Source organism: Dictyostelium purpureum (assembly GCF_000190715.1).
Source record: "Dictyostelium purpureum unplaced genomic scaffold DICPUscaffold_160, whole genome shotgun sequence".
Taxonomy (NCBI): domain Eukaryota; phylum Evosea; class Eumycetozoa; order Dictyosteliales; family Dictyosteliaceae; genus Dictyostelium; species Dictyostelium purpureum.
Genome location: NW_003519497.1, coordinates 53,237 through 66,353, shown reverse-complemented (window position 1 = coordinate 66,353; position 13,117 = coordinate 53,237). Strand labels below are relative to the sequence as shown.

The following is a 13,117-nucleotide window of genomic DNA, read 5'->3' as shown; positions in this document are numbered from 1 at the left end:
GTGGCCACATCCACTTTAAAGAGTAGTGCTAGTCAAGGAACCAAATCTGTATCATATAATTTTATAAATAGTAACATTAAAACTTCACAACAATCAGAAGCATCAACTACTTCATTCGCTATACCAAATAGTAAAGCACCAATAAATTCAAATAAAAATAGTTTTAAATCAATCCAAGTTAATTCGTAAAGTTTCAATTTGTTAAAAAACCAATGAAAAAAAAGAAGTTATATTAATAGATTTTTTTATTTATTTATAGAATTAATAGTACAGGTTTATTAGGATTATTATCATTATCTTTTCCAATAGATGGTATGTTTCTAAATAATAGTAAAAAAAATAAAATAATAATAATAAATAATAAATAATAATAATAATAGTAATAATAATAATAATAATAATAATAATAATAATAATTAAATTTAAAAGGATTTAATATTAACACATTACTAATAACAGATACCTAATTCATTTTAGATGGTAGCTAACAAAAAAAAAAATTTATTTAAATCTCTTTTTACAACAGGGTCGTAACTTTTTTCAAAAAAAACAATTGCAACAATAACAATAACAACAACAACAACAATAACAACTATACATTGAAACAATATAACAACAAAAACAAAACAATAACGCAACAACATACATCAATAATACCAACAACCAATAAATATATTTGGTATATACTTAAAAATATATACTATTTTAAAATTTTTTTAAATATATATAAAATAAAAAATCTTAATTTTGGGGGGTGACAAGTATAACCCTTTTCAAATTACCATATTTATTATTTTGTAAATTTAGCAAGCATACTTAATTAGATGTATATATATATAGACATACTTTTTTTATTTTATTATTTTATTATTTTATTATTTTTATATTTTTATTCTTCAAATTTACAATATTGTCTAACACCACAAGTATGGATATTTTACATAATAAATGTTATTTTTGTGATATATATATAATATAAAATGGTAAAGTTTATAAAAACAATACTCTATATAAATTATTATTAGTGTATAACTAGTATCATCTATATTGAGTTTTTATTATAGATATATATAACAGAGTATGGACCAAAGGAGAGGTAAATGTTGAATTATCTATCACTTTATATGAATGATGCTACAGAAATTTATAAAATCATTTATAACACCACCAAAAATTTCAAAATTATTTTTTAGTTTCCTATTATAATTATGTTTCACTTCACCCCACTTTCTTAATTAATTAATGTTTTTATTGGACAGTTTTTTTTTTATATAACCCACACTAACTATTTTTAAATTTCAAAAATTCATTTATTTTTTTATATAAAAAAAAAAAAAAAATTTAATACATATATATACATTGGATGCATTGTTAATATGAATTTTTTTACAACAATTTAATCCAAACCTCAAAAACTTATTTTTAATTTATTTATTTTTTCAAACAGTATTTAAGTGTGAGATCTAATAGAGATGGTTGGCAACAATACTGAATACTATTTTATATATTTATATACATATAATTGGGTCACATGTAGCAGGACTAGTAAATCAAAGAACAGTGTTCCATACGGTTTTTTTAGAAATGATATGAAGATTTGTAATTTGCATTTAAAATATATATTTCTTTTAATTTAATTAAGAAAAAAATGAAAAAAAATAAAAGTATAAAAAGAGACTTTTTTTATTCTTTTAATTCATTAAATTAAAGTTGATTTAATAAATAAACTAAAAAAAAAAAAAACAAAATAGTTTCAAAGAAAATATAAAAATTATAATAAAAATGAAAATCATTTCAGTAATTTGCATCTTATTATTAACAATTGCTTATTCTTCTGCTCATGGCTTCTATGGTTGCGGTGGTGTATCTTGTCCATGGGGTAGTATTTCATTAACTAAATTCGGTATTTGTGGTTGTGTTGAAATTTTCAAATGTCACGAAGTAAGTATTCAAACCTATATTTTATACAAAATATAATAAAAGTAATTTTTAATCTAATATTAATTTTTAAAATTAGGTTTCACTTACTACTAGAATCATTGGTAATTGGGAACATGATGGATGCTCTTTCACCCAATACGATGTAACTATTACTAACAATATGGATGCCAACATCAAGAACATTTTTATTGGTACTGATGAAACTTTGAAATTACGTGCTTATGACTCATTATGGAATGCTAAAAGATGTAGCGCTGATGAATTAAGTTTACCAGACTACCAACCATCAATTAATGCTCATGCGTAAGTTTATAAAAAATATATAGTTTTATTTAAATATCATAACTGACATTATTTAAATTTAAAATATTATAGTTCATATACTTTTGGTTTCATCCTTAGAGGTAATGTACCAGCCAACCTTGCCATCTTAAGTGTTGTTTATTAAACTGGATCTTTAATTAAGAAAATCAGTCTAAAATGACTTTTTAAGAAAAAAAAAAAAAAAAAAAATGTAAAAATGTAAAAAATGTAAAAAAAAAAATAATCTTTTTAAATAAATTATAAGAATTTAATCTTTTAAAAAATCAATTTCTTTTTATTATTATATTTGTGAAAATTCCCCCTAAAAAAAAACATTGTTTTTTTATTTTTATTATTTTTTTATTTTTTGAATTAATTTCATTTTTTTTTTTAAATTTTTTAAAATTTTTTTTTTGAATTTTTTATCTTCATTATTGTTTAATTTTATTATTTAAAATTCATCAAATTACAGGGTTTTAATAACAATGTCACAACTAACAAATCAAGAAGTGGAAACAGGTGAAACCGAAGTTATTGAATATTTAGATTTTACAGGTCAACCACATAGTTTCATTGGTGATGGTTATACTTTATACGAATCAATAACTGTATATATACATGTGCAACACTATTTCAAAAAATCATATTATTAATATTAACTCTTAAATTTTAATTTAGGACTTAGATTTAACAAATTGTAAAATACCAAAAATAGATAATATAAGCCATTTAAAAAAATTAAAGAAATTATGTTTAAGACAAAATTTAATAGAAAAGATTGAAAATATCGATCAATTAGAATCAGTCCAAGAAATTGATTTATATGATAATAAAATTGAAGTTATTGAAAATGTAAAAGATTTAAAAAGTTTAACGTATGTATATTTTCATTGTTTATTTTTTAAAAACCAATATTTATTCTAACCTTTTTTTTTAATTAATTTAGATACTTTGATTTATCATTTAATGGTATTAGGGTCATTGAAAATTTACATTCAAAAGATTTACCAATAATCAAGGAATTATTTTTAGCCAACAATAAAATTGTTAAAATTGAAGGTTTGGATGAATTAACAACTTTAAAAAACCTTGAATTAGGTTCAAATAGACTCCGTGTAATTATTCGATTAAAAAATAAAGCAAATATATATATATACTAATCTTTATATATTTTATTTAGGATATTGAAAATTTAAATGCATTGATTAATATTGAAACATTATGGTTGGGTAGAAATAAAATTGTAGAAATTAAAGGTATTAATCATTTAAGTAAACTTAAAATTTTATCAATTCAAAGTAATAGATTAACAGAGATAGGTAATGGATTAGTAGGATTAAATAGTTTAACAGAGTTATATTTATCACACAATGGTATTACAAATATAGATGGGTTACAAACATTAAAACAACTAAGAACATTAGATATCTCAGGAAATAAAATTCAAAAATTGGTAGGTTTGGATCAATTACCAGATTTAGAGGAGTTATGGTGCAACGATAATTTAGTAGATTCAGTGGACAACATTGAACAACAAGTAACCAAAACTATTAAATGTGTTTATTTTGAAAGAAATCCTGTTGCCCAACACCCTCAATATAGAAGAATATTCATTAATATGTTCCCAGTATTAAAACAACTAGATGCTTCATTTGTAAAAAGAAATTAAATAGAATAAATATTTTTTTTTTAAAATTTTAAAACTATAAAGCTCTATAGTGTTTTCATATACACATATTAATATATATTTATTAATATATATTATAATTTATTATTATTATATTTGTTTTATAAATATTATTTTATAAAATACTGATATTATTATTATTATTTTTTATTTCGTAAATCTATAACCTTTCCATTAAACTTGCCACTTGAAACTTTAACATGGTTGCAACTTGTATATACTGGCACACCATTAACTGGTGGATGGGGATGGAATGATTTTAATTTACATTTTTGAATAGTTTCTAAACCTGGTGGATCGGTTAAACGGAAAATACCAAAATTAGGATTGGATCTTGGGGCAATAACAACAGCAATGGCCTCTTGGAGTAAATATTGATATGAACAATGAGTATGAAGGTCAACAGCTGATAAGAAACATTCTTGTGTTGGATGTGTATGTACCCAACCTAATGTTAAAAGGTCATGTTCCAATTGATATTCAAATATTTCATGTTCTTCAATAGTGTTGCATGTATCTGTTGTACCCTCTTGTTTGGGGATAATAATGGTTGTGATTGTAAATACATCATTAGAAAGTGTACCTGAAAGAATTCCACATGTTTCAATTTTTCTACTTGTATTGTTTTCTGATAATCTCATAAAATCTTCAAACATTTTGAAATCTACATTAATTGTTCTTAATTTTGAATATTTTTTGGATGCTTCATCTGAATCAATATTTGGTTTTTTAACAATATTGTTGGCTGGTGTTGATGTTGCTGGTGTTGCTGGTGTTGCTGGTATTGTTGGTGTTGTTGGTGTTGTTGGTGTTGCAATTGGTTTAGTTATATTGGAGTTATTCAAAGCCTTAGCTTGTGCCAAATATGCATTATTGTTTGCATTACTATTATTGATGGCTATATTATTGTTTGGAACTTGATATTGAGGTTTAATATTATTGCTATATTGATAGTTTGGTATATTTTTAAATTGTTGTGCATATGGTGGTAATAGAGGAGGTGATTGAATCGATTGTGGCGATGGTATAACTGGTGGTAATGGAATGTTTGAAATTGGTTTTTGTAATTGTTGTGGTTGTTGTGGTTGTTGTGGTTGTTGTGGTTGTTGTGATTGTTGTGATTGCGATGTTGGGGCTATTTGTACAGGTTGTGTTAATTGAGGAGATTGTATTGTATATGGTGGGGATTGTACTGGATATGGTGGGGATTGAACAGGTCTTTGTAAGTCCTGTAATGGAGATTGTGTTGGTGTTTGTTTTTGTTGTTGAGCGGGTGGGGGTGATTGATATTCATAATGTGAATAGTTAAGAGCTGGATAACCAAAATCTTGTGGAATTTCAACTAATGATATTGGTGGTAATTTAGGTTGTGGTTTTTCTTTTTCTGGAGGAGGAACAAATGATGGGTCTATTATAAAGTCTTTACTTTCAAACTGGTTATCTTGTTCTGCTAGATTACTATTTAAATTTAATTTTGCTATATTTTCAATATCGTCTATATTAATTGTTGGTTGTGGTAGAGGAGATGCTTGATTACTTTCCAAAAAGTCTAAATCATCTGAATTAAATACTGGTAAAACTTGGTTTGTGCTTGATGATGGTATTGGTGATAATATATCGGAGTTTTGTTTTTTATCATCTATCTCTATGGTTGGTGAAGGAGTTGAAAATGATTGTGCTTCCTGTCTTAATAAATCCGTTAATTCCTGTGATGGGAAAAACTTTTTTTTCTTTTTCTCAGCATCAATTTTTATACTTTGGTTTAATTCATCTTCGATTTCTCTTAATCTTTGCTCCTCTTCTTTTCTTTTTTTTTCTTCTTCGAGCTTTCTCTTATTTTCCTCTTCAATTTTCCTAATCTTTTCTTGCTTTATTCTTTCTAATTCCTTTTGTCTTTCCTCTTCTTCTCTCTATTAAAAAGAATTGGTTAGTAAATTTTTTAAAAAATAATTAATCTATTGAATATAGTTTAGAGTAGGATCACTTACTTTTAGAATATAACCTTTATCTAATACTGATTTTACTGATTCTAATTCTGATAATATTTGGTTTGCTTTTGATTTTAAATCATTTATTGACTTTTTATTAACATCTTTGGTATATTCTGGGTGTTTTGGTAATTTCTCTAGTAATAAACTACAAAATCTGATAGAGTAAATATAGGACTTTTCAAGATCACCCTCGGATTTATATTGAGCTGCTTGTTTATACAAATTATTAGATGTTGATAGATAATTAAATAAACTATAGTGTTTATCAATATCTCCTATGCTACAATGTTTTTCGACCAACTCTTGTACCGATGATGATATATAAAGTGGTTTAATATTTACTAGTGTCATTTTTTTTTTTTAGCTGATATCACCCTTTTCCCTCTTCTTTTTAACCTCTAAAGAATACAATACATGTATATATATAAAAAAGATAAATAAAAATAAAATGAACTTTTAATTTTATAGAAAATTAAAAAAAAAAAAAAAAAATACAAATAAAAAAAAAAGGTATTACTTGATTTTTTTTGAAAATAATAATTAAAAAAACATTTTAAAAAAAAAAATAAAAATAAAATTAAAAAAAAAAATAATTAAAATAATTAAAAAAGATTTTAATTAAAAACTTAAAAAAATAAAAAAAATAAATACCAATAATAAATAAATAGGATAATAAAAATAAAATCCTAACAAAGATAGTAAAAAAAAAAAATACATATAAAATAAATAAAAAAAATTTGGAAATACATTTATTACTATTGTTAAAGATTATTATTAGTTTTTATTTTTAATTTTTAATTTTTTTTTTAAATTTTTTATTATTGGTTTTTTTTTTACATTGAAACTGAAAATTATTCCATCTTTTTTTTTCTTTTTTTCTTTTGTAGCTTATAAAATTACTATTCTACTATTATTATTATTATTTAAAATATTATATTGAATTTAGAAAATATTGTTTGTGGTTTTTGGAATTGGTGTGTCAGTATCAATTTCAGATTCTTTAATGTCAAGAACAACTCTATCGAATTGAACACCATATGGGTTTTCTATTCTACCCATGTTCTTTTGGAGACTTTTAATATTTCTAATATCAAAACCTTCAATAATTTTTTCATTTTGGAAGAAAACTTTATTATTTAAGATTCTTGGTGGTGTAAGTTTGAATGGTTGAGTTTCGTAATAGTCTTTTTCAATTTTTTCTTTTGGTGTGAGTTCTTCTTGTTCGAATGGGGTATTATCTAAATATTTTGGTGCTGGTCTCATGGAAAGGACTTCACCTCTTTTCTTTAAAAATTTGTAAACTCTGGTTAATGGACGAGTTTTAACGAATTGTTTATTTGTGACTTCTGGTGGAGCTTGTGAACTGTAATAAAAATAATAAAAATATTAATATTTAAACCCTGAATTTGAATCTGTATTGTAAATTATAATTTGAGTGAGGTTATTGTATCCTATTTAGTTTTTTTGATATCTAAAATTGAAAAGGATTGGGTTTATAGTATTTTCAATTTTATAATGAGTTTATAATATATAACTTTTCTATAACCTGTATCTGCTGTATTATTTTAATGCTTCTATCCTAATTGATGTGCCACTAAAAATCTGTTTTGCTATTAAACCATACTGAAAAGATATTATTTGTTGATGCCTTACCCTGGTGATGGGAAACGATAACTGCTTGGGAATAAACCTTCATCCTGTGGAATCATTATGTCTCTGATTCTCTTTGGTAAGAATTTCTTGACTCTTTGAAAAATACTCATTTTCTACCTATTTCTTTATAATGTTTTATTAAAAAATACTATATAGAGATACAAATGTAAAATTTAAAAATGAAAAAAAATTTAAAAAAAAAAATAAAAAAAAAAAAAAAAATTTATATAAATTATTTTTTTTTTTTTTTTTTTTTTTTTTTTTTTTAAATTTTTTTTCATTTAACAGAAGTTCTTTGTGATCCATTTTAAAGTTTAAACTATTTCTTTCTTTAAACTTTTATAAATAACAATTGTTTTATAAGCTAAAATTTAAATATAATCCAATTAAAATAATAGTTATTTGTAAACACCATAAATGTTTTTTTCCTTTTAAATTAAAAATGATAAAGGGTTCATACAAGTACAAAAAATAAATAATTAAAATAAAATAAATAAAATAATATAAAATAAAATAAATAAAAACTATTCAAAACAATTTAACAATCTATTATCCTTTCTATTACCTACATATAAAATAAAAAAAAATAAAAAAATAAAAAAATAATTTTTTTGGTTTTTTTAAATAAAATGGATCACAAAGATGTTATATATCTATCACCACCAACCTTCCAATTTCAAGCCTTTTTTTTTTTTTAATAAAATTGTTTGTGGTGTGTTGATGTATAAAAAAAACTTTAAAAAATAATTGTTTATAAAAAAAAAAATTTTAAAAAAAATTATATCCTTTTTTATTTTTATTTAAATATTAATAAATTTTCTTTTTTTAAATTAATTATTTTTTTTTTTTTTATATTATTTTTTTTATAAAATAATTAATATTTTTTTGTGTAGTTATATTTAAATTTCTCTTTATTTTATTTTAAAAATCAAAAAAAACAGTTATAATATTTTACTTTTTTTCCTTTTTTAACTTTTTTTAAAGAAAATCAATAAATAAACACAAATATATAATAAAACTATCCTTCTCTTTTCTTTAGAGTTCAAATTTTAAAAAATCAATAAATCTCATCTTTTTTTTTTAATTTTTTTTACTTGTTTTAATTTATAATCTGTTCATTTATTAATTTAGTTGTATGTATTTTTTAAAAAAAATTTAATAATTGTTTGTTTAAAATATAAAAAAAACAGTTTCAATACACAACAACTTTTTTTTTTATTTATTATTTATTAAATAGCAATAGTATTAATATTTTAAAAATAATTTTATACGTCTTTTTTTTCAAATATTGAATGTATGAAAAAAACACACAAAAATAAGATATATAACACCCACACTCACAAATACAATTATAAATACTCCACTCACACCAAAACATTTATTTATACACCCACACAAATTCAAAAAAACAAATAAACTGTATATTCCACCCATTTTGTATATTTATCCTATTATTACAAAAATACCATATAAAGTTATTTAATCATAAAAGTTTACATTTTTATTAAGATCACACAACACACACTTTTAAAAAAAAAAAGTATATATAAATACCATCATAATAATATCACATATGTATATACATATTAAATTACTTTTTTCATTTTTTTTTTTTATTTTTAAATTTGTTTAAAAAAATATAAAAAGAAATTTTTTTTGGTTTGTTCCTCAATCCTTTTCTTTTTTATTTGTTATAAAGATTGCTAAATTTAGATTGGAAATTATTTTTTTTAACAAAAAAAAAAAAAAAAATTAAAAAAAAAAAAAATTAAAAAAAAAATAAATTAATAATAAAAATAAAAAAAAAATAAAATAAAAAAGCTAATTTGTTTCGATTTTTTTTTTTTTCTTCTTTCAAATTAACAAACAAAAGATAAAACACATACAGAGATAATTAAAGTTATTCTCCCTCCTCTTTCTCTTTTTCGTTAATTTTTATTTTTATTTTTTTTTTTCGAATAAAGTAAAATTTATAATTTTATATTATAACATCACAATCAAAATTTTCACACACACCCAACTCAACCCCTTTCACACACACATTTATTTAATTTAAATATTATTTTTTAGCTAAATTTATTTTTATTTTTTAATTTAATTATTTTTTTTGTTTTTTAGTGTTTTTTATTTTTATTTTTATATACATATATTTGTAATATATTATTTGTGTTTTTAAAACAAATAATATAAAATAAAATATATTTATATATACAAGAGTTCTATAACAAAATAATAACAATCGTTTTTTGTTTTTTTTTAGAATTTTTATTTAAAAAAAAACCACCTAGATAGGCAACAAGTATCGATCAGTAATAATAATAATAATAAATAATAGTATAAAATTATTCGTAAAATAAAAAGATATGGAAGGATCAACTAAAATATTATTAAGTAACAATGGTCATCAACACAATATTGTTGGTATGAAAAGAAAATCAATGACACCAACTAACAACAACAATCACATGCTCTCAAACAATGGTAACATGATGTCCTCATATATGAATGGTAATGGAATGAACCATCACTCATATTCAAATGGAAACAACTCTTGGCCAACCATTGTATCAAATAATTCAAACCCAACAGGTAATATAACGCCAGTTGGTGTAGTAGTTCAATCCTGCTCAAAATGTGGAGGTAAAAAAAGACATTCGAAAACATGTATATATAGAAGAGAAGATGAAGGAGATGTAAGTCAAAACAACAATAGATGATAATTTTTTAAATTATTTAGTTATTAACAAAATTTAAATATATATAATAGGCTATAGTACCATCAAAAGATGTTATTCAAAGATTAGATGTCGCTGCATTAAAAAGATACAAAAAACATTATAGATTAAAAACAAAGCATAATTCATCAAAAGCAGAACTTGCCAGTATTGTTAGATCTCATTTCGATGGTTTACCAGTTAACGAAGGGGAAATTATCGAAAATTTTATGTTTAAAGTTAAAAATGTGCCAACAATTTAAACAATAAAATAAAATAAAAAAATTTTAAAAAATTTAAAAATCAAATATTAAATCCATATATAATTTTATTTATTTGTTTATTAAAATACGCGTAAAAGTGTTTATAAAATACGTAAATTTTACGAAAAACTAGCACCTTATTTTTTTAAAATTAAAAATTTGGATGAAAATTAATCAAAATCACCAAAAAAAAATCTATTATTTTATTTTTTTTTAAATTTTTTTTTTTTTTTTGTTTTTTTAAATTATTTTATTTTGTTTTATTTTTCAATCACAAATTAACATGATTTTTTTTTTAAAAATTTTTTTTTTTATAGTTTTTTTTTTTATGGACAAATATCTGCATATTTAATATGAGATACAAAAAAATTATGTGAAAATATCACTTAAAAATTTTTTTTTTTTTTTTTTTAAATTTTTTTTTAATAAGATATTAATAAACACAATACAACAAACAATAAAAAAATAAAAGAAATTTATAACATAGATTAATTGAATCTCTCAAATTTACTGATAATATATCTCCAATAATAAACCTTTACATCTTAATAATTCAGTAGTCTTCAGATACAATATTATAAAAAAAAACAAGTTTTCATATGATTGGGTCTTTGAAATGCGAGAGTGTGGTATATTTTATTTTTAAAAAATAGTTTTGATTGGTTTAAATAAATTTTTGGAATCATATTTTCTAAAATCAAAGAAAGAATGTCGCTAGCAATAATTAAAAAAAAAAAAAAAAAAAAGATATTTTTGTTCATGATTAAAAAAACAATTTAAAAAATTTTAAATAATTTTTTTTTTTATTTTGTTTTAAAAATAAAATTTTTTTTCTCTTACTGTAAGCAATTTTTTTTTTTTTTAGTTTGTTTATTTTTTATTTTCCAACAATCTATTTTTTCAAAATGAACCTTTTGGTGCCTTCTCCAGCAAGAAATTATTTTTATCAATCGTTTGTATCATATGCTCATAGCTTTTTATTCAAAAACTTTTTAACAAAGATCAAATATGGACATTTAATAGTTGATATAAAAGATACAAATTTTCCACAATATATTGGAACTCCTTCTTTCAAATATGGAGATGATAAAGGTGAAGTTAAAGCAAGAATACAGATTATAAATCTCTATAGATTTTTTTTTAAAGGTAATATTACATAGATCATATTTAAATAGTTTACAGATTAATAGTATTAATACAGTATTTATTAGTTTTATTTGGAGGAGATGTAGGCTTCTCTGAAAGTTTTATTTTAGGTGACTTTGTCTGTGATGACCTTAAAAATTTAATTACAAGTATGTTGAGAATATTTTTTTATTTGTTTTATTTCATACCACTTTTTTTTTCAGATATTTTTTTTTTAAAAATTTTGCTAACATTATAATTATTTTATTTTTTTTATTTTTTAGTTTTCATCCTAAATAGAAACGAATTAGATAATTTCAATACAAAATGGTCATTCGTAATGGATGGTGTAAATAGATTAGCACATTATTTACATAGAAATACTATTGAGGGATCAAAAGAAAATATTAAAGCTCATTACGATTTATCCAATGAAATGTTTTCATTGTTTTTAGATAAAACAATGAGCTATTCATGCGCATATTTTGACCATAGAGAACAGGATTTAGAGTCAGCTCAAATGAACAAAATTAGAAAGTTAATCGATAAAGCAAATCTTACACCAGACTGCGAGTTACTAGAAATAGGTTCGGGTTGGTTAGAGCTAGCAATCGAAGCTGTTAGACGTACTGGATGTCGTGTTACTACCGTTTCATTATCACAGCAGCAAATTTCTTATGGTTTAAAGAAGGTCGAGGAGGCAGGCCTATCAGATAGAATCACCATTCTCTATAAGGACTACCGTCATATTGAAGGCAAGTTTGACCGTATTATCAGTTGCGAAATGTTGGAGGCCGTAGGTTATGAAAACTATCCAAGTTATTTCCAAGCCCTAGAAAGATTATTAAAGCCAAACGGTATTTTTGTTGTTCAATTTATCACTTTTAAAGATCAAGATTTCCACGGCCTCATAAAGCGTTGCGACTTTATTCAAAAATATATTTTCCCAGGAGGTCTTTTGCCATCAATTACCTCTATCATGGAAGCAGCCACCAATCACTCCAACTTGGTCCTACAACATGCTGAAACATTCGGTACCCATTATGCAATTACTCTTGATATTTGGAAAAAGAACTTTTTTGAAAACAAAGATAAAATCCTTGCATTGGGATTCGACCAACAGTTCATTAATATGTTTGACTACTATTTTTGTTATTGTTCAGCCGCATTCGAAACCCGTACTATCAATTTAATCCAAATGCAATTCTCAAGACCCTGTAATGTAAATTTAAATGACTTCAAGAAATAATTTGTTTTAAACAATTTTTTTTATTATTCGATTTAATAATAGTTTCTCATATATTCACAAATCATTATTAGTTAAATAATCTTTTTTTCTTTTATAAATATAAAAAATAAATATATACATATATTGTAAAATAAATAAAAAAGGTTTTTTTTTTTTAGTTAATTACATGTTTTTTTAGTTTTATTTTGGTT

At 22.4% G+C, this 13,117-nt stretch overlaps 7 protein-coding genes across 7 annotated transcripts; 5 read left to right on the top strand and 2 right to left on the bottom strand.

Moving 5' to 3' along the window:
- DICPUDRAFT_153445 (uncharacterized protein) lies at positions 1–420 on the top strand (the record flags this gene model as incomplete). Its single annotated transcript, XM_003289072.1, has 2 exons — positions 1–185; positions 381–420. Coding segments are annotated over 2 exons (225 nt in total), but the record flags the coding sequence as incomplete, so codon positions are not given.
- A 1,362-nt stretch (positions 421–1,782) lies between these two features.
- On the top strand, positions 1,783–2,389 carry DICPUDRAFT_153444 (uncharacterized protein; the record flags this gene model as incomplete). Its single annotated transcript, XM_003289071.1, has 3 exons — positions 1,783–1,941; positions 2,018–2,244; positions 2,317–2,389. The coding sequence occupies 3 exons, from the start codon at positions 1,783–1,785 to the stop codon at positions 2,387–2,389; spliced, it is 459 nt and encodes a 152-aa protein (XP_003289119.1).
- Positions 2,390–2,729: 340 nt separating this feature from the next.
- On the top strand, positions 2,730–3,913 carry DICPUDRAFT_79885 (uncharacterized protein; the record flags this gene model as incomplete). The annotated part of the gene is made up of 4 exons (XM_003289070.1): positions 2,730–2,852; positions 2,923–3,119; positions 3,191–3,359; positions 3,425–3,913. The coding sequence occupies 4 exons, from the start codon at positions 2,730–2,732 to the stop codon at positions 3,911–3,913; spliced, it is 978 nt and encodes a 325-aa protein (XP_003289118.1).
- A 38-nt stretch (positions 3,914–3,951) lies between these two features.
- Positions 3,952–6,446, bottom strand: DICPUDRAFT_55871 (uncharacterized protein). The gene is made up of 4 exons (XM_003289053.1): positions 5,916–6,446; positions 5,654–5,837; positions 5,253–5,356; positions 3,952–4,709 (listed from the first exon to the last, which is right to left on the bottom strand). The coding sequence occupies exons 1-4, from the start codon at positions 6,271–6,273 to the stop codon at positions 4,072–4,074; spliced, it is 1,284 nt and encodes a 427-aa protein (XP_003289101.1). The 5' UTR covers positions 6,274–6,446; the 3' UTR covers positions 3,952–4,071.
- A 230-nt stretch (positions 6,447–6,676) lies between these two features.
- Positions 6,677–7,685, bottom strand: DICPUDRAFT_98248 (uncharacterized protein; the record flags this gene model as incomplete). The annotated part of the gene is made up of 2 exons (XM_003289052.1): positions 6,677–7,285; positions 7,576–7,685. The coding sequence occupies 2 exons, from the start codon at positions 7,683–7,685 to the stop codon at positions 6,865–6,867; spliced, it is 531 nt and encodes a 176-aa protein (XP_003289100.1). The 3' UTR covers positions 6,677–6,864.
- A 2,253-nt stretch (positions 7,686–9,938) lies between these two features.
- On the top strand, positions 9,939–10,552 carry DICPUDRAFT_153440 (uncharacterized protein; the record flags this gene model as incomplete). Its single annotated transcript, XM_003289069.1, has 2 exons — positions 9,939–10,268; positions 10,343–10,552. 2 exons carry the CDS (start codon positions 9,939–9,941, stop codon positions 10,550–10,552), a joined length of 540 nt encoding a protein of 179 aa, XP_003289117.1.
- A 905-nt stretch (positions 10,553–11,457) lies between these two features.
- On the top strand, positions 11,458–13,058 carry DICPUDRAFT_48369 (uncharacterized protein; the record flags this gene model as incomplete). The annotated part of the gene is made up of 3 exons (XM_003289068.1): positions 11,458–11,698; positions 11,764–11,847; positions 11,962–13,058. 3 exons carry the CDS (start codon positions 11,458–11,460, stop codon positions 12,924–12,926), a joined length of 1,290 nt encoding a protein of 429 aa, XP_003289116.1. The 3' UTR covers positions 12,927–13,058.
- Positions 13,059–13,117: the final 59 nt, after the last annotated feature.

Bases quoted from the DNA above. Each gene is read 5' to 3' on its own strand.
- DICPUDRAFT_55871 (XM_003289053.1), bottom strand. From the start codon at position 6,273: ATGACACTAGTAAATATTAAACCACTTTATATATCATCATCGGTACAA. The intron at 5,838-5,915 runs GTGATCCTACTC...TTTAATAGAGAG, and splicing joins AGGTTATATTCTAAAAGTAA to AAGAAGAGGAAAGACAAAAG. The intron at 4,710-5,252 runs GTTATCCAGCTC...CAACAATACCAG, and splicing joins TGAAATTCCACAAGATTTTG to CAACACCAGCAACACCAGCA.